Genomic DNA, 25,460 nt, shown 5'->3' on the forward strand with positions numbered 1-25,460 from the left:
AGCTTTTCTGTGCAAGGAAGCCTACAAACCTGTTACACCAGCTCTGTCAGGAGGAATGGGCCAAAATTCACCCAATTTATTGTGGGAAGCTTGTGGAAGGCTACCCAAAACATTTGACCCAAGTTAAACAATTTAAAGGCAATGCTACCAAATACTAATTGAAGGTATGTAAACTTCTGACCCAATGGGAATGTGATGAAAGAAATAAAAGCTGAAATGAATCATTTATTATTCTTGAAATAAAGTGGTGATCCTAACTGACCTAAAATTGAATTTTTACTAGGATTAAATGTCAGGCATTGTGAATGACGGAGCTTAAATGTTTTTGGCTAAGGTGTGGAGTCAGAAGTTTACATACAACTAAGTGCACTACAATTGGGATGTCTCTGGAGCAACACACAAACCACTCATCCTGAGATTGAGACTTGTCCTGTCTTCCCATTAATTTGAGAGGTATCACGAGATTATTGTAAGAAATATTTTGAAGTACACATTGTAGTTGACTTGATTGAACAGAAGGCTTTTCTGGTGAAGGTTAAATAGCTGGAGTTAAATGTCAGCCCTGTAGTATTATTTATTACAGTATACTACATGTAGAGTTATAGAATGTCTTTGAAAAAGCTGTACCTTTTTAAGGCTTATGGTTAAATATAACAGTTTCCAATCTGCTGAATGCATTTTTGGATTTTTGAAAAGTTTGGTTTTTACTTTGAGGCAGTATCTTCCTGTGACGAGCTTTAGCTGGGGTCAGGGTTAGTTCCAGAAGTAAAGCCTGTATGTTCTGTCAACTGTATCCTGCTACATCAGGAAGGCTCCAATCACTAGGCACAGTTAGCATTAATTTCAAACCAAAGGAGTGTAACCTTACATCACCAGGTGCTTGGGTCCTTCCTGAAGTGAAGACCCACGTGTATTTGTCATGAGCTTGAAGGATGGTAGGTGTTCTCCCTCAGTGTGGAGAAGAAAGAGCTGCACCTCCACTGTCTGCGTACAGGAAGCCTGCGGTCTCCCATAGTGAGGCGGTCAGTTCGCTACTTAGGCCGTGTACCAGCTGACTGAGCTTGGACAGCAGGGAGAAGCCCCCCCAACAGGATTCACCCACACGGCCAGCTGGAGCTGCAGCAACAGATCATGGGCCCTGCCTCTGTCCTATGAACCATCAGCAGAATGGTGGGCTTGGCACAGCAGAAGAACTAAGGCACCGGCTCTTCCACCAGCCCTTCGATGGTACTCCGCAGCACAAGGATGATTGAGAGGGATAGGACTTTGGGCAGGAGTAGATTTACCAGCGCCTCCACCTCCCAGAACAGGTAGAACTTCTCCAGTAAGACCAGGGGAGAGTCTTTGTCCTCCACGGCCGAGCCCAGAGACCACAGGTCCAGCTGCTCCTCCTGTGTGGAAGGGTGGCACCATAATATACAACCAAAGGTGAGGAAGAAATGTCATGACAATAACACTGACCCAGGCTATACTTACCTGCAGCTCTAGCCTTTGGATGAGTGGATCGTAGACCAGAAACACCACCACGCTTGCGTTGTCCAGGGCCCCCATGAAAGACTATTCCTGGCAAGCACCAGCTCCAGACCATGGAAGTACTGTTCCACAGCCTGCCAGCCCTGCCTCACTAGGCCCTCACAGCTGGCCTTTGCTCCAGCTGCTCCCCCAGCTCACACACCTTCAGGTAAACTATCCAGAAGACTACAAAATGGTAAATTGGTCAGAAGCATTAAATCCATTATTACAGGTAAAAGTGATAATGGTGCCAGAGGGGATTGTCTGCTGTTTTTACAGGCTCCTAACCAACTGTTTGTTCTTTTTTTTTCGCAACTCATTTTGTACATAATGTTGCTACTATTGTCTATGACCAGAAGGAGTTTCTGGACATCGGAACCGCGTTTACTCACGTCGATCTGGTGATACATTGAAGAAAAAAATCTATCTGACCTGAAGGATTAACTGCTTTGTTGACGAGGCCTAAATCTTGTCATCCATGTGAAGAAAGGATTGAGGAAAAGGGGGGTGCCTTGTAAGAATTTGCCGAGAGTAGGTAAACCACCACTACCCTCCGTATTATTGGCCAACGTGCAATCATTTGAAAACTAACTGGATGATCTACGATTAAGACTATCCTACCAACGGGACATTAACTGTATCTTAAGTTTCACCGAGACGTGGCTGAACGACGACACGCATAATATAAAGCTGGCTGGCTTCTCCGTGCATCGGCAGGACAGAGCAGTTACGCCTGGTAAAATAAGGGGTGGGGGGTGTTTATCTGCTGGTCCGTGATGTCTAACATTAACAAAGTCTCGAGGTATTACTTGCCTGAGGTAGAATACCTCATGATAAGCTGTAGACCACACGATCTACCAAGAGTTCTCATCTATATTATTCGTAGCCATCTATTTACCAACACAAATCGATGCTGGCACTGAGACCGCACTCAACGAGCTGTATAAAGGCTATAAGCACACAAGAAAATGCTCATCCAGAAACGACACTCCTAGTGGCCGGGGACTTTAATGCAAACTTAAAATCCATTTTACCTAATTTCTACCAGCATGTCACATGTGCAACTAGAGAAAAACCAACTCTAGACCACCTTTAATCCACACACAAAAGGATACAAAGCTCACCCTCCATTTGGCAAATCTCGCCATAATTCTATCCTCCTGATTCCTGCTTACAAGCAAAAACTAAAGCAGGGAGTACCAGTGACGTGGATACTACGCTACAGGAATGTTTTGCTAGCACAGATATGTTCCGGGATTCATTCAATGGCATTGAGTATACCACCTCAGTAATCGACTTCATCAATAAGTGCATCAACGACGTTGTCCCCACAGGGACCGTATAAACATATATTACAGGCAACATCCGCATCGAGCTAAAGGCTAGAGCTGCCGCTTATATGAAATCCCACCATGCCCTCAGACGAACCGTCAATACAGGCCTAAAATTGAATCCTACTACACCGGCTCTGACGCTTGTCGGATGTGGAAAGGCTTAAACTATTACCGACTACAAAGAAACCCAGCCGCGAGCCTACCAGACGAGCGCAATACCTTCTATGCTTGCTTCAAGGCAAGCAACACTGAAGCATGCATGAGAGCACCAGCTGTTCCATACGACTGTGATCACACTCTCGGTAGCTGATGTGGGCAAGACCTTTAAACAGGTGAACATTCACAAAGCCGCGGGGCCAGATGGATTACCAGGATATGTACTCCGAGCATGCGCTGACCAACTGGCAAGTGTCTTCTCTGACATTTTTAACCTGTCCCTGGCCGAGTCTGTAATACCTACATGTTTCTCACAGACCACCACCCTGTTCCCAAGATAGCGAAGGTAACCTACCTAAATGATTACCGCTCTGTAGCACTCACGTTGGTAGCCATGAAGTGCTTTTGAAAGGCTGGTCATGGCTCACATCAATATCATCATGCCGGAAACCCTAGACCCACTCCAATTCGCATACCGCCGCAACATATCCACAGATGACGCAATCTCACTCCACACTGCTCTTTCCCACCTGGACAAAAGGAACACCTATGAGAATGCTGTTCATTGACTACAGCTCAAGACAAATGAGTTGATCGTGGACTATAGGAAAAGGAGGGCCAAACAGGCCCCCATTAAAATCGACGGGGCTGAAGTGGAGCGGGTTCGAGAGTTTCAAGTTCCACTGTGTCCACATCACCAACGAACTATCATGGTCCAAACACACCAAGACAGTTGTGGAAAGGGCACAACACACTTCCCCCTCAGGAGACTGAAAAGATTTGGCATGGGTCCCCAGATCCTCAATGTTCTACAGCTGCACCATCGAGAGCATCCTGACTGGCTGCATCACCGCCTGATACGGTCAGATGCCGAGCAGTTGCCATAAGGCGCTACAGAGAGTAGTGCGTACAGGCCAGTACATCACTGGGGCCAAGCTTCCTGACATCCAGGACCTATATACTAGGCGGTGTCAGAGGAAGGCCCAAAAAATTGTCAAAGACTCCAGTCACCCAAGTTGTAGACTGTTCTCTCTGCTACCGCACGGCAAGCAGTACCGGAGCGCCAAGTCCAGGACCAACAGGCTCCTTAACTTCATTGGGATAGGGGGCAGCATTGGGAAGTTTGGATGAAAAGCGTGCCCAGAGTAAATTGCCTGCTACTCAGGCCCAGAAACTAGGACATGCATATAATTGGTAGATTTGGATAGAAAACTCTCAAATTTCCAAAACTGTTAAAATGTCTGAGTATAACAGAACTCATATGGCAGGCGAAAACCTGAGAGAAATCCAACCAGAAAGTGGGAAATCTGTGGTTTTGTAGTTTTTTTTTAATGATTGCCGATCCAATATCTTGTGTCTGTGGGGTCGGATTGCACTTCTTAAGGCTTCCAGTAGATGCCAACAGTCTTTAGAAGTTGTTTCAGGCTTGTAATTGTGAAAGGGGATTGAATAAAAGCTGTTTCAACAAGTGGTCAAGCTGAAAGACATTTGTTTAGTCTCACGCATGAGCGCAACGCTCATTCTTTCCTTTCTTATGACAACAGAATTGTCCGGTTGGAATATTGAAGATTTATGATAACATCGTTTGACATGTTCTACAAACTTTAATGGAACATTTTTGACTTTGCCGGGGCTTTGTGCATTTGGATTACTGGACTAAACGCACTAACAAAAAGGTATTTGGACAGATTAACTTTATCGAACAAAACAAACATTTATTGTCTAACATGGAGACCTGGGAGTGCCATGAGATGAAGATCATCAAAGGTAAGTGATTTAATTTGAATGCTATTTCTGACTTGTGTGACACCTCTCCTTGGTTGGAAAATGATTGTATGGTTCTCTGTGGCTAGGTGCTGACCTAAGATAATCGCATGGTGTGCTTTCACCGTAAAGCCTTTTTGAAATCGGACACTGTGGCTGGATTAACAAGAAGTTCATCTTTTAAAATGGTGTAGAATACTTGTATGTTTGAGAAATGTTTATTTATATTTGTTTCGACTTTGGCGCCCTGCAATTTTACTGGCTGTGGGCGAGGTGGGACGCTCACGTCCCGAATGATGCCAGGGAGGTTAACAGCTTCTACCCCGAAGCCATAAGACTGCTGAACAATTAATCAAATGGTCACCAGGACTATTTAAATTGACATCAGCCCCTCCCTTTGTTTTTACACTGCTGCTACTCGCTGTTTATTAGCATTTATATGCATAGCCACATTAAATTATGCCGACTAACCTGTACCCCTGCTCATTGACTCGGTACCAGTACCCCCTGTATATTGCCTCGTTACTGGGATGTAATTTTCTTGTTACTTTTTGATTCGACTTTCATTTATTTACTAAATATTTTCTTCACCATTTCTTGAACTGCATTGTTGGTTAAGGGCTTGTAAGAATTTCACGGTTCGACGCATGTGACAAATAAAATGTTATTTGAAATAAACTGGTAAATCACCTCTGCCTGGCGCCCCAGGCAACACCGACCCAGGCTATCCTTACCTGCAGCTCCTTCAGTTTCCAATGAGTGGATCGTAGGCCAGAGACACCTCCACGCTTGCGGTGTCCAAGGCCCCCATGAAAGCTTTTCTTCCTGGCAATCCCCTGGAAGTACTGTTCCACGGCCTGCCGGTCCTGCCTCACTAGGCCCTCACAGCTGGCCTTATCCTGCTCCCCCAGCTCACACACCTTCAGGAAATAACACTTCAGGTAAACTATCCAGAAGACTACAAAACGTTTAATTGGTCAAATGCATTAAATCCATTATTACTGGTAAATCACCTCTGCCCGGCGGGGGTCTGAGAGCCTCGCCAGCAGGTGAGCGGGCGCCTGCCTCTCCCTGATAAAGGCTGCCTGCAGGTCATCGATGGGGTGTCCCTGGTGCTGGCCCACTGTTAGGCAGACGCCACAGATGAGCTGGCAGTCCTGGACACAGACGTTGAGGGGTTGTCGGTGGTGCGCAGGGCAGGAGGGGGCCTTGGGTGGCTGTCCTTCTGGAACTGACAAGTAAGGATGGGAATAAAATAAATGATATACCACTTCATTATACTGTACACTGTAAAGATAGCTTATGACCTCAAATAAAAACGTATTAAACAAATGGTTTCCTTCTCAATGATGGTGTGGAGGGAGACATTTTTGGGCAATGCGTCAACACCCGTTGGTGGTAGCTCTACCACACTGGCAGTTGGGGCACTTGAGTGGGAGCCGCAGCGGACGCCAGATGGAGTAGATGGCAGAGACTTGGAGTACGTTGTCCAGGCAGGGCAGGCCCCGAGGATCAGCGCTGAGGGAATAGCACACTGAACAGGTCCCCCTCTAGGTTATCCATGCTGAGGTGATGGCACAATGAGGCTCTGCGTACCTGGCTTGTTTCTTCCCTTGCAATTCAATGCATCGTTTAGCCGGTAATTGGAGAAGCAAACAACACTTGAGTATTCTAAATCAAGACAGAACTTCTAAGGTTTGTGTTGTCCTGACAGACTCCAACCTCACTTGGCTTGATATGTGTAAACTAATTGATGAGTGAGTGTTTGGTTCTTTACCATTCGGCCATCAGATTTTCCACCAATGCTCCTTATAGGACACATCACTGCACTCCTCTGTAAACTGGTTCTCTGTATACCTGTCGCAAGACCCACTGGTGATGCTTATTTATAAAAACCCTCTTAGGCCTCACTCAGCCCTCATCCTCCACATACAACACCCGTTCTGCCAGTCACATCCTGTTAAAGGTCCCCAAAGCACACGCATCCCTTGGTCACTCTTCATTTCGCTGCAGCTAGAACAAGCTACAAAAAAAAAACACTCAAACTGGACAGTTTATCTCTACATTAAGACTCAATTATGGACACTCTTACTGACAGTTGTGGCTGCTTCATGTGATGCATTGTCTCCACCTTGCCCTTTGTGCTGTTGTCTGTGCCCAATAATATTTGTACCATGTTTTGTGCTGCTTCCATGTCATGTGTTGCTGTCATGCTATTTTTAATACCCGCAGGCGGCCTTTTGGTAGGCCGTCATTGTAAATATTTTGTTCTTAACGGACTTGCCTAGTTAAATAAAATGTGGAGTCGCTTCATGACAATTTGCAAAGTTAAGTGGTTGGTACTTCTGTGGCCAACTAGCATATTAAAATGACTGTCAAACCCGTACCTCCAAACCTGAATAGCGGTGGATGATGACTTCACACCGGATGACTCCCACCTCACAGCTAGAAGCTATTTCAGTCTGACTGGATGATCTTCAGTTTCTGTCTCGGTCTAACCCATGTATCGGTTTGTAGGGCACTACAATTATTGGCACTTGCATATAATGAATAAGGCTGGTTGACTGAGATGAACAACACAGACCCACAATTAATTCAAATGGGGATGCAATATGCAATATACAGGGCTGCTTGGAGGTCCTGATTCTTACCACCAAGTGGAGGAAGTGTCCCTCCTTACAGAATTGACATGTTAATGTCCTACACATTTTCCCCATGGGGTGGAGAGAAAATGTAGCAATTTTATAACACATTTCATGAAATTCTACATGGTTTGCCATGGGGCAGTGATTTTTTAATTTTTATGTTGCAGTTTTAAAGCTAATTTCCTGCAATTCTATACATTTTGCCTTGACTGAGTGACTAAGTCAATGCAGGTCAGGGCCCCTGGGCGCCTGTGTGATATTCAGACAGGATTACTACAGGTTATGCCTTATACCAGCGCTGGTTAAAATGACTAAAGAGTTGTTTTCCTGGGACAGGTTTCACAGTCGGTTGGGCTGGTGTAGTGCAATTGCCTGAAATGTAACAGAACAAATAAATCTAGGAAACAGTAAAAGCTCCAGCTACCAGAGCTCAAGACTACTAGTACTGTATTACATTGATACTGTGGGGGTTTGAAGAGCCTACTCATTTTGCAGTTTGTTCAATTGGCACCTCAGGTTAGATTACACCGCTCACCTGATGCTGCCCAACACCTGAGTAACACTATTCTAGTTGAAATAATATCATGGCGGTCTGACCAGGTCTAGAATGATATTTCGCTTAAAGGTGTTGATTAATTTGGATTTATCACGAAATTTGGGCTACAGGTGTTAACTTCCTATTTGTGCGGCACTGTTGACAATAGACAGCGTGTAGCATAGTAGCCTATAACATGGACTTCGTTCACACTCCTAATATTTCTGGCATAAATAATATCTTAACAAAATAAAACAAGCATTGAGACACTTTAAAAACGCTGCCGGAAGTATTTGCTTTTGGAAGAAAACAGTGATGCCAGTATAGGCTGGAAAATGGCAAAAGAACGTTAGCTAAACTGGAACACTAGCGCGAGCCGATAGCAAATGAATGGAATCGAACGAACGCAGCGTCTGTTTTGACTGAAGTGACGCTTAGAATTCCATTTCGCCTAAATAGCAACAAATAATGTATACATTATTTTACCACTCCAATCTGTTCTTTGGACGAAACTGAAAAATTACTCGTGTAGAAAATCAACACCCGCACCTTGATGGTGCCAAGTGTGCTTATGTCTGCATATCGAGGTAGGGAAAAAAAATGTCAACTTTACTATTTCTGGTCGAGCGATCGATGACAGCAAGAGTACGCTGACAAACTTTAATTAGAAATAAATTATCCTGATTAAAAATGGTGTCCGACTTCAAAAAATCCCAAGCGAGATTTGGCAAAATAGACACATTTCCCTATAGTAAACAATGGGATCTCACAGTTGCACGAGGAAATGTGTTTACATTTGAACTACCAACGTGGGCAGGTCTCATTGCCAACAATAGCAAAGCAGACATTGTGACGTAGAACAATAAACTGGGAATAGAACGTTCCGAAGGCGAGTTGGTGTCACGGTGCTCAATAGAACTAATAGGAGCTGACATGGTTAAAAATGCCCTAAAATAAGGCAGGTTTTTTCGTGATTACTTCCAACTACGGCAAGCAGCTGAGACATATGGTGATATTATGAAACTGGCCTCCACCACGGATGCAAAGAACTAGTTCAGAAAAAAAGCATAGTTAAAAATGTAGTGTTTCCAGGGTACCAGTATATCTGCCTGACACAGCTGGTTATTTGGGCTGCATTTCAACGAGGTTACTGTGCATTTTTAATAAAACTCAAAATGGTTTCAAACTTAGATACTTTCAAAGTACAGTATGTAATTTTAAAACACTCACCGATGCCCGGACTTCGCGAATACGTGCGGAAAATACCGTTCCGTCCTCGGTTTGGTCCCTGACTATAGTATCTCAGTGCGCATGCGAATTACCCAATGGCTTGACGATCCTAATCTTGAGAAAACGTACACAAAAAAATGTAGAAATCAATCAATCCATCCGCCATCATTAACACAATGGAAAATCTATTTTATTTTTAATAGCATGAGCGACCGAGGAAAACTAATTGATACAATTTATGAGCAAGTGGCAAAATAATGCAGGCCTTAGGGATGGAGGTGTGAGCATTCGGGTCTGGGTAGATGAGATGTTTGTAGTAAAAATATATACACTAATGCTTAACTTCTTTCACCATAGCACTGCATTAAGGACGTTTATTTTTGACAAAGATATTGAAATGCTGATCCTCAATGAAATATCAAAAGCAACAACACAAAATGACAGACCATACCTGTAGGTTTCACTATTTATTTTCTTGAAGACAACCTAGCCTGTAGATCCAACTCAACAGGATAACCAACTTCTTCCATTCCATTTTTTTGAAACCACATCTTTGCTAACAAGGAATGCTGCTGCTGCTAAAAAATAAAAAAAAAACTATGTTCAACAGAAGGGGAAGATGGTGCACCTAAATGGTAAAGAGGGGGAAGGAGCAAGGGGTTGGGAGGTACTGCAAACTTGTTCATGAGTTTTAGATTAAGGAATAAGGCTCAACATGTATCATTGAGACACCTTGTCGAGGCTTGGGGGTCCGATCCCTGATACTTACCTTTCCCCAACTCAGGGGTGCCTCAATATCAGAGGCAGAACAATTATTGCCCCCCTTAAAAAAAATGTTTCTCATTCACTAAAATGGCTCAACATGAGTTGATCATTGCTACAACTGAATATAAAACAGATTGTGGTTGGATGATGCATATTGTTGGTGTTAGCAGGTATGATTGAGAGTCTAACCACACCTTTTGAACAACTTCAGGCCTCTCACTCTGCAGTACATGTGCAAAACTGTTCAGATTAATTTTCAAATCAGAAATTTAGGTCAGTAGGGGAGGGGGAGACATGTAACATTTAAAACAGCACAGTTTACAAAAAAAATTAAAATGACACTGTGTACACAGCCTAAAGAAACTAAAAAAAATGTTTTAATTAACTGTGCTATAGTTTAGTACATGCAAAGGTTATGAATCGATGTTACATAACTGCCATTTTTCATTCCCCCTTATGTTAAGTCAAAGCTCAAAGCTATGGCAACAATACTGCAAAGCAGTGATTTTTGCTTCAAGAGAAAGAAAACACATCAAATCATGCTAGGGGAGTATATAAGTCATTTGGTTGACAATAGTCATGTCAGAATTTCACAGCATCAAACCCATATCTGGTGCAAAGTTATGGTTATTGTGGGAAGGTGGAATATGATCCTTATCACCATAAGCAATGAAAGTAAAAGCAGGGGGAAAAAAAATAAAAAAATTGTACACTGGATGCAAAAAGAAAAGCCACCAAATGCATCTGAATACAATGCACCCACTGCTCCCCCTGCCAAAAGCATTGTCCAGTGTTAATTAATACTAACTCAACAATCAAAACCCTTATGATGATGGCTTTTTTTTTTTTTTTTTTTTTTTCCAAAGTTCTTCTTTTCAGGGATTTGTATCTGCCTCTTAAGGCAGAATTTCTTCTGGTATTTTCCTTCGTTTGCGCTTCTCGGTTTTGTTACTCTTATGTATTTTTTTCTCTCTGCATGCGTTCACATCCAGTCTTCTTGCACTCTCCAGACACGCACACACACCACTCGTCCATTCTCTCGCACAAGCGCAGCTGGACTCTGGCCCTGCCCACCTCCGCAGGGGGGGGGGGAGACGCCCCATCGAGGGCCTCTGGTTGGAGGAGATGAACCTGGCTCCTCAGCACTGAGTCCAGACATTCATACACAATGGGTCCATTCACACACGTCTGATGGCGTGGCCGATTTGGGGATGGGCGCACAGGTGGTGCCCCCTCCGGTCGGAGGACCGCAGAATTGTCATATGGTTCATCTTATGCTTGTTTTGTTGGTTTTCCTTTTGTGTTTTTGTGATTTGTTGCCTCAATTTCTTGATTTTGATGTATTTGGTTCTCCCCGGGCTGACACCGCATTTTTGTTGTCATTGTAGTAGTTTTCCGTTTTAGTCGACAGCTCCAATAACATGGAAGTTACTTGGCGTGTCTCAACGCATTCGATGTAGATGTTTGTTTTTTTGCAACATGTAGCCACTCACTCACTCGCACCCACTCGCCATCTCAAACTTCATTTGGGCTGGTTCCCCTGGAATGCCAAACGAAATCCACACATTTTCTCAGATAAGATGCAGCCACGGATCCCACGAGCCAAGCACAATGGATCTAATTTCTCTCACACTCTTTCGCTCTCTTTTTCTCCTAATTTGTTTTATGTTGAACAGAGTGCTGCATCGCGAACAAAACTCCAGACTCCCGAGATGCCTTCTAGAACTGGAACCCCTCTGTTGGCACGTTGGTGGAGGAATTGAAGCCGTACGTTCCCCCCTGGATCGCCTCCGGAACCAGGCTGGAGTCTTCGTCAATCTGAACATCAGACAATAAGTTAATCATCTATACCAATAAGACATTCCCCACAATGGAGTATGCAGTACCTTCCCCAACCAAGACATGATCATATCAGTGAACTGACTTACATCATCAGATGAGAAGAACTGATCAATAATTTCATACGCCAGTTTATAGATGTCTTCATTCTCATGATTCTGGAGCTGCTCCACCTTCTCCAGACCTGAGGGGCAGGAAAGAGAGATGGTTCAAGTCAAATCTACACATCCACTGAGATACAAACACTATACTTCAACATAATTGTTCCTACCTACTGTTTGTGTTTGAAAGGTAACTGTGGGCTGGGCACTCACCTCCACACTCCTCGATGAGGTTGGCGATGGTCTCGGCCTCGTCGTCGGCCATCTTGAGGATGTTGCTGAGTCCGTCCAGGACCACCTGCACCACCTGCGCATCCTTCACTGTCAGCAGGTTACAGAAGGGAGGGATCACCTGCTGCTGGATCAGGTACGCCACCTACAGGCCCGGAGGAGAAGGGTAAGCTTTAGGGTTTACAAAATACATTATTACAAAGTGGCCATTTGAGTGTATGTCTGGATGTCAGGTGACGTATGTGGTAAAGCAGGTAGGCCTCAGTTGAGCTCACCTGGTCCTTCCTCCCGCTAATTGTCAGGTTGCTGATGGCCCAGGCTGCTTCTTTCTGTGTTCCAAAGTCTCCCTGCAAAAACATTTGTATTAATTTGTCATTTTGTGTGACAGAAAGCACTGATGAAGTGATGAATGAAGCCGTGAAAGTGATGAAACAGACCTTGTCCAGAAGGTGGATGATCATGGGTACCAGGTTGGCGTCGATGACTGCCTGCACCTGCTGCTGGTTGCCTGCTGTGATGTTGGACAGGAACCACACTGCCTCCTGCAGGATGGGAGAACAGCAGTACTCAGTCTGACTACTCCTTTAAGTGTTGTGTGATAGAGCCAGGGCTTACAGAGACTGAATAAGCAGTCAGTGTGTGCATGTGTCAGGAGGACTGCAGACATGGTGATTAGTTCCCATGTGGAATTCTAAGGAGTGCGGACTGAGCTAGATCAGACTCCAGCTCAGAGCTGAGGGGTGCTGGAGGCCCCAATCATTGGCTCAGTCACTGAGGGAGGGACCTCTGAGTGACAGGCCTCAGATGCACTCCGATATCAGCAGAGACCTATGGGTCTTCAACGCCCACTATCCTCCACCCAGAAATACTACACACACACACACACACACACACACCTCATACTCTACCCACTATCCCAGACCACCCCAAAATCTACTTAAACTGCAATTTCCATCAGCCTCTCGATCCAGGTCTTCCATGATGTGAGTACCGAACTAATAGTTGTATCCCCATTCACCGTGATTCATATAGCATTCACACTAGCAGCATGTCTCTGATATCATCACGTCTAGCATGATCAGTCCCACTAACACACCTGCTATGCTGTGGCAAGGTAAAGCAGTGCGGAGTGGATGTTTTACGGTATGTGTTACCTTGTTGATCTTCTCCTTGGGGTGTGTGAGGAGAGAGGGGAAGTGTCCCAGGGCATCACAGTTGAGCACCACCTGGGTCTGTTCATCTGTTCCAGTCACTATGTTGCCCACCGCCCGCAGAGCAGCAGTCTAGAGAAACACACACACAATCAAAGTTTCACATAACAGTCAATACAAACAACTCCAAGCATCAATGAACATTCATGCAACTAACTATAGTAAGCAAACCAACCAATAAATGCAACCGCCACCCAAAGAATGACTTGAGTATGAATATCAGCACAGTAAGCACCAGACTGGGGATCAGGGCCAGGAGTAAGACCCATTCAAGTCCTGAGCAGTATCATCTAGGGCCAACTTACCTACTGCACCATAGTAACTGTCTTACACCCCCCACAGGCCAGACAGGAATCAGTCTCCAGTCAAAACACCGCAGCTCAGGACAAGAGCTCTTTTCCTAACACTTGCCCTTCCCCCCCAAACATAACTTTATCTTGCCACCACAGTGTACAGGTCTCCAAGTACTTGACCACCCCTAGCCACGACCGTCAAGTGTTTGCAGACCTGAAGGAAACTGATATGGATAAGTAATAGGATGCTCTACCCATCATTCTAATGAGCATAGAGAAGCCACCTCCATATTGCTTACACACCCATCTGATTCCATCACATCTGTAAAAACAGCTATGGTAGGGCAAAGGCTCAGTCCTTACAAAAGCAACCATTCCATTTGGTGTGCATCGGTCTTCCTGAGCCCCACTGAGTAGGATGAAGCTGCTCCTAGATGCTGATCTACAGACAGTTTTGTAGTTAATGATGGGATTTGGGGGGGCTAAGCTGATCCTAGATCTGTGGCCCACTAGCATCTGTGTCTCCGTACCTGGACTTTGACCTCCTGGTGGCTAAGCAGGGGCACCAGGTTGGGAACGATGCCCGAGTCGATGACCATCTGAATCTGCTCGTTGCCAGCGTCCGTCAGGTAGGACAGAGCCCACACTGTGTCCACCAGGATCTACAGGGGTCAAAGGTCCCAAAAACCAAATATTCACTCATTCATCAACACATGGATCATATACCAGTATCTGTTTGTGGCTATTAAATGGGGAGAATTTTTTTTTTTTTTTTTTAAATCAATATTATCAATGTCAATGTTTTACTATTCGGGTTGTCTCTTTCTGGATACCATCATGGAATCAGGAATACTCACATTAACATCAGTGTGGTGGATCAGCACACAGAGAGCTGGAAGAATCTGAGAGAAAAAAAAGGGAGAGAGCAAGATAGTCAATGAGGAAGATGCCAACAAAATGACAGGAATAGGATATTCCCACTATGGATGTGACAACTGGACAATTTTTAAAACAGCCCTGTGAATTCACAATGCGGCTGTGCTGCTGCCAGCAACGGTTTTCAGAGCATCCCCTTCAGATGGTTAGCATTGCACCTGTACTTCTCAGAAAGTTGGCCTTCACTTCTCATTTAACTTGTCAAAGTTGGAAGTTTACATACACCTTAGCCAAATACATTTAAACTCAGTTTCACAATTCCTGACATTTAATCCTAGTAAAAATGTCTTAGGTCAGTTAGGATCACCACTTAATTTTAAGAATGTGAAATGTCAGAATAATGGCAGAGGATGATTTATTTCAAACTTATATTTCTTTCATCACATTCCCAGTGGGTCAGAAGTTTACATACCTTCAATTAGTATTCGGTAGCATTGCCTTTAAATTGTTTAACTTGGGTCAAATGTTTTGGGTAGCCTTCCACAAGCTTCCCACAATAAGTTGGGTGAATTTTGGCCCATTCATCCTGACAGAGCTGGTGTAACAGAGTCAGGTTTGTAGGCCTCCTTGCTCACACATGCTTTTTCAGTTCTGCCCACAAATTTTCTATAGGATTGAGGTCAGGGCTTTGTGATGGCCACTCCAATACCTTGACTTTGTTGTCCTTAAACCATTTTCCCACAACTTTGGAAGTATGCTTGGGGTCAATGTCCATTTGGAAGACCCATTTGCGACCAAGCTTTAACTTCCTGACTGATGTCTTGAGATGTTGCTTCAATATATCCACATAATTTTCCATCCTCACTATGCCATCTATTTTGTGAAGTGCACCAGTCCCTCCTGCAGCAAAGCACTCCCACAACATGATGCCGCCACCCCCGTGCTTCACAGTTGGGGTGTGTGTTCTTCAGCTTGCAAGACTCACCCTTTCCCACCAAACATAACGATGGTCATTATGGATAAACAATTCTATTTTTGTTTCATCAGACCAGACGACAGTTCTCCAAAAAGTACGATCTTTGACCTCATGTGCAGTTGCAAACCGTAGTCTCGCTTTTTTTTATGGCAGTTTTGGAGCAGTGGCTTCTTCCTTGCTGAGCGGCCTTTCAGGTTATGTAGATATAGGACTCATTTTACTTTGGATATAGATACTTTTGTACCCGTTTCCTCCAGCATCTTCACAAGGTCCTTTGCTGTTGTTCTGGGATTGATTTGCACGTTAATCTCTAGGAGACACAACATGTCTCCTTCCTGAGCGGTATGACGGCTGCATGTTTCCATGGTGTTTATACTTGCGTACTATTGTTTGTACAGATGAACGTGGTACCTTCAGGCATTTGGAAATTGCTCCCAAGGATGAACCAGACTTGTGGAGGTCTACAACTTTTGGGCTGGTTTCTTTTGATTTTACCATGATGTCAAGCAAAGAGGCACTGAGTTTGAAGGTAGGTCTTGAAATATATCTATAGGTACACCTCCAATTGACTCAAATTATGTCAATTAGCCTATCAGAAGCTTCTAAAGCCATGTCAACTTAGTGTATGTAAACTTCTGACCCACTGGAATTGTGATACAGTGAATTGTAAGTGAAATAATCCGTCTGTAAACAATTGTTGGAAAAATTACTTGTCATGGATGTCCTATCCAACTTGCCAAAACTATAGTTTGTTAACAAGAAATTTGTGGAGTGGTTGAAAAACAAGTTTTAATGACTCCAACCTAAGTGTATGTAAACTTCCGACATCAACTGCTGTTGCTTGCCTTTCTCTGACATTTTCCCAACTGTTAACGATGACGACGTAGTGGTGGCGAGTCAACTCCAAAATAATTGATTCCAACTCCTTGCACGTTGACTCCCATTTCCGAGTGTCAAGATTAGATTACACTAGGAAATCGACTCCTAAGATTCAGTATTTTTGGAACGGCGGAGACTTAGTTCCTGTATTTCCGAGGACACAAACAAGAGCTAGCGAGGGATGGAAAGAAAGGGGAGGGGCACAGTTTAGGCAGGTCAGCCAACAGGCAGACAGTCAGAACCATGCACTAGGCCCATCTATCAGCAAGCTGTATCTCACAATGTTTGGGGCTTGCCATGTCTCGCAACTTCAGTAAAGCAGGGCCTATCATCACTGAATAGATTAGGATATTGAGATGGAACACTTCGCTCTCTGACAGCCACACACAGTATCTGCGTGGGTTCACTTCACGCCATTCACAGGGTGGTAGCTTGGGCACGAAAACAGTGGAGAAGTTGAGACTCAAGCTAAAATTGACCCACTCTGCTGTTTACTTTCTGCATCTACTTCATATCACAGAGTCTACCTTCAAATTACACAACTTAAATGTATTAACTTATATAGCGTGATTCAGTACATACAGAAATCTCAAACGGATTTAAAGCAACAACAAAACAAGCAATTTAAAAACAACATAATTAATCATCATGAGTTGATCGACGGACAAAAGACTGAAGGTTAAGGAAGTTCATGGTTTGAGTGAGGTCAGCGGAGGGAGGAGGTCAAAGGGGAGAGCCTTTATAGCCCATCATCTAGTTAGGCTATAACACTGAAAATAATGTTTTGTGATAACTGCACTGCGATTGTTTTCGGTTAAGGATCCCACGCCTTTTTTCTAAGGGGCTTATGGCAGTTTAGAGACATGGTCCAGTATTATTCAGCAGTGGCGCCTCTTCCACAGACATGCCTCTCTGAGCACTAAATCAGCCCTCATTTCCCCAGCTTAGGAGCACACCTGCTGGGTACCGACTAATCCTGCTCTCTCCTTCCCTCCATTCATCCCACTGACAACCAGCCAACTACTGATCAATTCCTCCATCTCTCACATGAGGGGAGAGTGACATTGGCAGGAAACAGGAACGTACAGCAGGAGCTAGGAGGACAGACAGATGGATACATATACCTCAGGGGCACACACACACTGTACACTACTGTAAATAATGCTCAGATTCAACAACATACTGACGACAGAGATTCAGAGACAAACAAACAGAGCCAGTAACTCCTGGACAGTGTCCTCAGGTAATTTTGCCAGGACAGACTGACCATAACTCAGGTGGCACACACACTCCCTCTCTTACCTCCTGGATGGTCTCCATGGGTGGCGGTGGGTCCTTGTGGCGGCAGAGGTTGACCATGACCCAGGTGACGTTACGGAGGAAGGTGATGGGGATAGAGGGGCTGATGAAGGACAGCAGGGGCTTCACCACACCAAGACTGATCACATAGTCCCTGCACTGGGGGCCGTCGCCTACGAACAGACACAGAACAGACGGTGTCACAAACACTCACCGATAATGCCTCGAGACAAACATCAGAGAATCCCTGAGCCAATCCTAAAAATCAGCTTCCATTGTTAGTGTCCCATAGTGAAGGATCCAGACTCACCTATGATGTTGCCCAGGGCCCAGACTGCCTGTTCACACACGTTCTGGTGAGGAGAGTGCAGCAGCCTAAGGAACAGTGGCACAGCATCTGCAGGAGAGGAAATACTCTCAATATTCAATAGCTAACTCAATCACCAAAGACCACAAATAATCTACTTCTCAGGGTAACATAACCAACAAATCCAAGACTTGGTAGGCATGACGATCGAAAATCCCACCTAGCCCCCAGAGAGTGCTGGCAGTGGTAGCGCTGAGGTTGAGAGCTGGTACTTACTGGACTGGACCACTGCCTGAGTCTGCTCTGAGGTTCCGGAGGCAATGTTGGTCAAAGCCCAGGCAGCTTCAAACTGTAGAGATGGACTGGAGGCAGGAGTAAGATGCGGTAGAAAGAAAAAAGGGTAGAGAGGAAGAGAGGGGAGGGACAAAGAGTGATGAAACAAGAAATGGAAAGGGTTGTTATGGTAATACAAGGGTTTTGACAATCCTCACATCTGATTCGGGAAAATCCTGACATTTGCACTTTCATCAGCATCTGAAAAGATCTGTTCTCAGTGCAGTGATGCTTAGCTTACATTCACTGCAGCAATGCTTAGGTCACAACCACTTGTGTTATGTAAGACAGAATATCTATAACAAAGTAAAGCCCTGCTTACTTGTCATCTCTGTCCAGACAGTGCACCAGGATGGGCAGAATGCCAGACTTGATCAAGTCATCTATGGGAGGGTTACGGTCACTAGACAACAGCTTCCTGCAGGGAGAAAAAGTTATTATTTCACACGTTTGCACTTACAATACTCAAAACACACTGAAACACAGACACAAAATAAAGGAATGTGAAATGCAGACATTGAGCTGTTGCGCAACACAGGTGCTATTGAGTACAGACACAACAATACAAATCACACAACGATTACACAAAACCGGTGACAATGACAGAGAACTAAGTCAGCATGCTCACCGGAAACCATGAAACAATTGCACAACATTCTAGAGATGGTTTTTGGAACCTGTGAATCACCATGGCAACCAGCAGAGCCGGGTATAGGAGGATAGAGTTCCTACCTTGCAGCCTGCACGGCACTCAGCTGAACTCCCTGGTTATCACTGGTGGCATTCTGCAACAACAGCACACAGGGGATCACATACATGGGAAGGAAATCAGTGTCTAAGACATTTTTCAAACATGGAAGTGAGATGCACTTACCTGTACTATTGCTTCAAGAGAGGTGTTTTGCTGCAAAATAAAAGTAGGTACTTGGTTAGGGAACAATTTTATTTTGCCAAACATGACCAGGGGTATTGTCATGCGTTTGTTTGCACTGTGGCCACACCTCAGGGTAATTAGTCAGGCCTTAAGAGGCAGTAAGTCAGAATCTATGGAGACACTAACCAGTCCCCGAGGAGCGTCAGTGGATAAAACTTTGTATGTCACAAATCGTTACAAAAAATGAATTTTAAAAAACCATTACAGTCGATATTCATCCTTTTTTTTTTTTACTGCAACGGCAAGAGGCCCCCTCCTATTTGTTTAGGACCGCATGTGGATATCTTTAGCTAACAGTTCAAGGAACTCAGTCTTAACATAGACATCAATCCCCATCAGTCATTACTTCAAGGAAGGACAGATAGATGCCTTTTCAAAGTATTTGAACAGAGCCACGTACCGATCTGAAGTCTCCGTCTGCATCAGAGTCCTCACAGATGTCCTCGTGGGGCACGTTTCTCCTCTTCAGAAGGTGCTCGTCCCTTTTGTTCTGCATAGAGCAGGGACAGACAGCAGTCTTAACATACATGTATCAGCATGGCAACAGGCTCAACTATTAAACAGGAATTTTAAACGGATACTTTGGGATGCTAGCAGATACCCATAGACTTCAGGTCATTGCGCTAACACTAGTTAGCATTTGGCTCGTAAAACTACCTTCAGACAGGAGACAGACATAAAAATGGTATCCACAAGTTCATCGGACTCTTGGGAAGCAGTTAAAGGGCCACAATGCCAAAATCCCGAAGTATCCCTTCAAACTCATCTTCGATAACCTGACTGAAATGCATTTGTATCTTGCCTGACAGATTAAAGGAAAGAAAGTGAATGATTACCTTGCGGAGTTCCACCACCACCTCCGTCCTCTGTCTCCTCATCGTCTATAGGGGAGGAAACGCATACATTAGTCCAAATATACACTTGTTTGTTTGTTAATTCTTCCACAAACCAAGCCCAAAACATAAATCAGATGTTTATCCTCCCAATATGATGAGATGACGGCATCCGGTGTACTCATGCCTAGAGCTGTTCAGAGTCCGATTTCATTAGTTTCCATCCACAGCCATGGATGGCACAGTGATAGAAGCAGCCTGCCATACCAATGCCTGAAATCACCAGCTCACACTCACATTAGGACACTGACACAATTTACATAGACTAACTTCCTACAGATCTGAACTGCTCAGGTAGTTTTGTATGTTATGGTTCATGTTAATATTGGGTGGTAATACAAGGGACCATTTTCAAGCACCTGATTGACAGACATTACATTTTTTGACAAGGCCTCATTAAGTAATTTGCTGTCACCACATACGGGCCTTTGGTCATTTGTCATGATCGGATGAAGTTAAATTCTTCCTTTGGTCTAGAAGGGCACTACCCATTTCCTTCTTAGAAAATTCTTATATTCCCTCTCCATGGTGAAGTGGGAGACAGTTCAGCACTTTATCATGTCTTGGTGTGATTTAGCCTAGTCATGCACATTAGTTGTTATTCAAGCAATATGCTTGTTCCCACCGCAAACAATGCCTCTGCCGTTAACTAGTCATATTACTTCATTAAAAAGAGGCAGGCACTTCTTGTTAAACCGGATACAAAGACAACACGATTTCCTGACCATCTAGCTGAAACACAATAACACATAGGCCTAGCTAGTATGGGTGTTCCTCTATCATCTGTTTCCCTTGCCTATAATCATGTTGCTTCCACTAGTTTGAACTGAAAATGTTTCAAAGTTGAAGAAGCCTTGGGTGTTGGTGTGGCGCCCTCCTCCTCCAGACCATTACAGATGGGGTGCAAACTAGCTTTGGGATACATCAGGAGTCTGTATTGGTTGGACTCCCGGAGTGTAAAATAACCCTACCACAATATAGCCTGCTTCACACAAAAAAATACATTCCCCGTCAACAAATGCATGTGCATAATCTCTAGGAACTCTACATACCAGATGTAAAAGTGAAATGTGTCCCTCGCTATCAAATAAACATATGAATCCAACTTTTGTCTGAACAGCACCATATTACTGTTTAGTGAGACAGTGAGCTGACATTAGACCACACACACGACATCCTACCACATTACACAGCATGAATATTGTGCAGTTTGGTCAAAAGTTAGATTACGATTTTTATTTGATAGCGAGGGTAACATTTCACAATATATCTAATAAATAGAGTTCCTAGAGATTATACATATGCATTTGTTGACAGGAAACTGATTTTCTGTCGCCACCCACCAGAACGATTTACAACTAAGGGAGTCCAACCAATACACTGACTCCCGATGTTGTGTTCCAAAACTTGGGAAAAAACACTGGTTGGTATAATGTAACGCTAATGTTAAACTCCTCTACACTTGTTGCCTACCCATCTACCTCACAATGCTTATAACTTACGTTATGGGTGTGCCAAGGCCTGTAAAGGGGCCCTGACCAGCTAAATGCCGCCGTTGTTTTGAGATACTAGATATATTAGATACTAACCTAGCTACCGTCAACGGGTACTGGCTAACTAGATAGTGTAACGACCCTGGGTTTAAAGCGCGGATTTCGACTCTGCCGCTTGAGCATGCTTTTGGGGCACAGTCGATAGCGCGCTGGACTTCGGCTAGAAGGTCGAGGGATCGAGACCTGCTCCATTACAATAGTTAAAGATTTGTAGTTAAGGACGCTGCTAACGAGTATGAGGTAAACATTTACCATTACATTTGACACTTTGAACTTCATATTCGTAGTTTGCTCTATGACAAACTTAGTATTGTGGCTAACGTAGCTGACCAGCTAACGTTAGCTAGTATAGTTGAGGTTCTTACTGCGTAATTTTCTGAGGTCATTAGTTAGTTAGCCAAGTTGGCCAACGGTACCCCCTAGTTTCAACATTTTACTGGTTACTTTGCTATAACTAACGATGTATACCATCTGACATTTGCGTATAAATTAGTTAACTAGCAAAGTAGAACGTTAGTCGGGGAGGGGTGGTACTATAGCTGGCTAGCTAACGTTAACTAATCCAACCCACTGAGATGGCTGACTAGCGCCGAAAGGGATACGAATCTCGTTTAATGAAATTATCCCCCGAAAAGATGTGGTTAGGTATGTCAATTCCAAACCTCAACACCAAACTGGGAGGGCTCTCTGACACAGGTACCTAACTACATTTCAGATGACAGTCGAATAGCAAATCTAGCTATCCCGAACAGCGTGTTTGCTATCACGGCCTGTAGTTAGCTAGCTAGCTTAGATGAAACTGGAAGTCATTGCTAGTTTGGTTAGCATGGGACGATTAACGTGTTGATGGTTACTTTTTAGGTTCAGAAATTCGGATGGATTGACAGAAATTACTTGATTTGACGATCAGATAAGGCCTGGTTTGGTCTGGGTGCAAAGTTCCAGATCCTGAAAATTACAAACGACGTCACACAACGCAGCCCCAAGCCACAAAATAGCGCATATGAAAAGGGACCCCTCGACGGAATCAGATACTTTACCTCCAAATCGCGACCCTTGTTCTTGAAATTCTTGAGCCGCTGGTTGTCTAGTTTCTCGTTGTCAGCCATATTAGCAATTTTAGCTATGTTTTAACACCGTTAGAAATTAATTAGCTAGCAGCTACCCCTTTCAAGTTATTTTTTTTCTCAGGCCTTTCAGTTACCGGACTATTTTTTGCTGGTCTGTCCGCGGTGCATACTGGGAATGCCGGTGGTTGAGGCACAGCCTCGCTCTGGCGTGGAAGGGTGGGGAATTCCCCTTATTGCTCACTCATTGGTCTTGCGAAATAGGTTATCATTCTATTAAACCCTCACTAGGTTGCGCTGTGGTAGTTCAGACCACTACACTATATCTCCAATTATTATCATCAATAAATTCTACAAATAGTGGGAATGAAAGTTATTCTATAGTCTCATGATTGAGTAACGTTATGATCTGTCAATGAGTCCATTCTGGTCAAGCGTTAGGCCTAAATAGTTACAAGTCCTATACTGATATATAGATATAGACTTCTTCCTTGTCGGTGCCCATCAGTAATACATATCAAGTTATGTTTTAATGCCTTTTGGAGCCTGAAACTTTCAATAGTAATCACTATGGCAACAATCATAAATGTCGCTAGGCACCAACTGCCAATGTCAAATGTCAAAAGTGTTATTTAACTTCACAATCTTTTATAATTAGAATATTACACACAAGGACAACATACGATATACTAAATTACACTGCATATCTATATCAATTGATACATTAACGTTAACAATGTGAATGGACATTCAGAATAGGCTACAAGCACATAGCTAGTAACATTACAACAGTAAGTTAACGTTAGTCGTTAACGTTAGCTATGACTGTTATAATTGGCGAAAGTAAGATATAAATATATATACCATCAAATATGTTGTTTTCAACATAAAACAACTATGTTGTGATTATAGGGAGCTTCATAGTGTATAGGCCAACATACCTGCAGGTCCATTTGCTGAACACTTAATTCATATTTCCAGGGCAGTACCAAGTTGTCTAAAGTGCAAAGTTCTCCAGTTTTATCAAAATAATGATGTGTCCCACTTATGTAGATTCTAGAAGGGTGAACACGGAACTAAAACTAAATTGGATGTTACAGAGCCAATTGAACTGTATGGGACATACCATTATGGGAGCACTGTTTTGGGACATATTTATCATTCTAATCCACAGCTCCTACACACTATTTTGAGATCTCTCAATTAGTGTATTTGGTATAGGCCGACTACTACTTTTACTAAACTTGTCATTTCTAAACCACAGCGACTGAAATGACACTTAACAACGAGTTAAAGTTAGTTTCAGAGTGGGTGGCAAGAAATAAGTTAGCCCTAAATATTTCTAAAACTTAAAGCATTGTATTTGGGACAAAACGTTCACTAAACCCTAAACCTCAACTAAATCTTGTAATAAATCATGTGGAAATTGAACAAATTGGGATGACTAAACTGCTTGGAGTAACCCTGGATTGTAAACTGTCATGGTCAAAACATATTGATAAAACAGTAGCTAAGATGAGGAGAAGTATGTCCATAATAAAGCGCTGCTCTGCCTTCTTAACAACGCTGTCAACAAGGCAGGTCCTACAGGCCCTAGTTTTGTCTCACCTTGACTACTGTTCAGTCGTGTGGTCAGGTGCCACAAAGGAGGACTTAGGGAAATTGCAATTGGCTCAGAACAGGGCAGCACGGCTGGCCCTCAGAACAGGGCAGCACGGCTGGCCCTCAGAACAGGGCAGCACGGCTGGCCCTTGGATGTACACAGAGAGCTAATGTTAATCACATGCATGTCAATCTCTCCTGGCTCAAAGTGGAGGAGAGATTGACTTCATCACTTGTATTTATGAGAGGTATTGACATGTTGAATGCACTGAGATGTCTGTCTAAACTACTGGCACACAGCTTGGACACCCATTCATACCCCACAAGACATGCCACAAGAGGTCTCTTCACAGTCCTCAAGTCCAGAACAGACTATGGGAGGCGCACATTACTACATAGAGCCATGACTACATGCAACTCTATTCCACATCAAGTAACTGATCAAAGCAATAAAATTAGATTTAAAAAACAGATTAAAAAACACCTTATGGAACAGCGGGTACTGTGAAGCAACACAAAGTCAAGCACAGACACATGCATACACACACACACGATAACATACGCACTATACACACACATACACATGGATTTAGTACTGTAGATATGTGGTATCGGTGGAGTAGGGGCCTGAGGGCACACAGTGTGTTGTGAAACCTGTGAATGTATTGTCATGTTTTTAAAATGGTATAAACTGCCTTAATTTTGTTGGACCCCAGGAAGAGTAGCTGCTGCCATATAATTAAAAAATGACAAGAAAATGCAGAAATTCACACTTTTGAATAATCAGCAAACATGCAAAATACTAGCTTTCAGCGTGAGATACATTGTGATCTCAAGTTTGTTCTGGAGAGTCTTATTCCCATATTCAAGTATGAGTGGGTCAGAATGAACCAACACTGGGCATTCGGAATCTTAACCTACTCTGCTCAACATAATCCTGAAGAAGAATACAAAATAATCCAAGGGAGATTATTAACACCATCCACAGAGTTTTTTAGTCACTGGTCTTAGCTGCAGCCCAGTCCTTTTGTCTCGGTCATCATCGTTATGGCTTTGGGTTTCGGTTGTTTTAATGTGTTCTTTATATCCTCCCGAGTGTCGCAGAGTTCTATAAGGCACTGCAAT

General features: G+C 43.6%; 2 protein-coding genes across 2 annotated transcripts; both read right to left on the reverse strand.

Annotated features, from left to right (window-relative positions):
• Nucleotides 1-253: 253 nt before the first annotated feature.
• LOC112267402 (tripartite motif-containing protein 59-like) lies at nucleotides 254-9,258 on the reverse strand (the record flags this gene model as incomplete). Its single annotated transcript, XM_042296559.1, has 5 exons — nucleotides 254-1,391; nucleotides 1,477-1,698; nucleotides 5,501-5,686; nucleotides 5,780-5,997; nucleotides 9,177-9,258. Coding segments are annotated over 4 exons (498 nt in total), but the record flags the coding sequence as incomplete, so codon positions are not given.
• Nucleotides 9,259-9,630: 372 nt separating this feature from the next.
• On the reverse strand, nucleotides 9,631-22,934 carry LOC112266963 (importin subunit alpha-3). Its single transcript, XM_024444939.2, has 17 exons — nucleotides 22,707-22,934; nucleotides 20,057-20,101; nucleotides 19,621-19,710; nucleotides 19,161-19,190; nucleotides 19,019-19,071; nucleotides 18,609-18,704; nucleotides 18,230-18,315; nucleotides 17,957-18,043; nucleotides 17,650-17,819; nucleotides 14,474-14,518; nucleotides 14,147-14,278; nucleotides 13,267-13,395; nucleotides 12,550-12,654; nucleotides 12,388-12,459; nucleotides 12,095-12,257; nucleotides 11,870-11,964; nucleotides 9,631-11,759 (listed from the first exon to the last, which is right to left on the reverse strand). The coding sequence occupies exons 1-17, from the start codon at nucleotides 22,773-22,775 to the stop codon at nucleotides 11,661-11,663; spliced, it is 1,566 nt and encodes a 521-aa protein (XP_024300707.1). The 5' UTR covers nucleotides 22,776-22,934; the 3' UTR covers nucleotides 9,631-11,660.
• Nucleotides 22,935-25,460: the final 2,526 nt, after the last annotated feature.

The sequence above is a fragment of the Oncorhynchus tshawytscha genome, linkage group LG14, assembly GCF_018296145.1.
Source record: "Oncorhynchus tshawytscha isolate Ot180627B linkage group LG14, Otsh_v2.0, whole genome shotgun sequence".
Taxonomy (NCBI): domain Eukaryota; kingdom Metazoa; phylum Chordata; class Actinopteri; order Salmoniformes; family Salmonidae; genus Oncorhynchus; species Oncorhynchus tshawytscha.

Coding starts and splice junctions, on each gene's coding strand:
- LOC112266963 (XM_024444939.2), bottom strand. CDS start 22,775: ATGGCTGACAACGAGAAACTAGACAACCAGCGGCTCAAGAATTTCAAG. Junction 19,072..19,160: donor CTCTTGAAGCAATAGTACAG/GTAAGTGCATCT, acceptor CTGTTGTTGCAG/AATGCCACCAGTGATAACCA. Junction 18,044..18,229: donor TCAGGCAGTGGTCCAGTCCA/GTAAGTACCAGC, acceptor CCTCTCCTGCAG/ATGCTGTGCCACTGTTCCTT.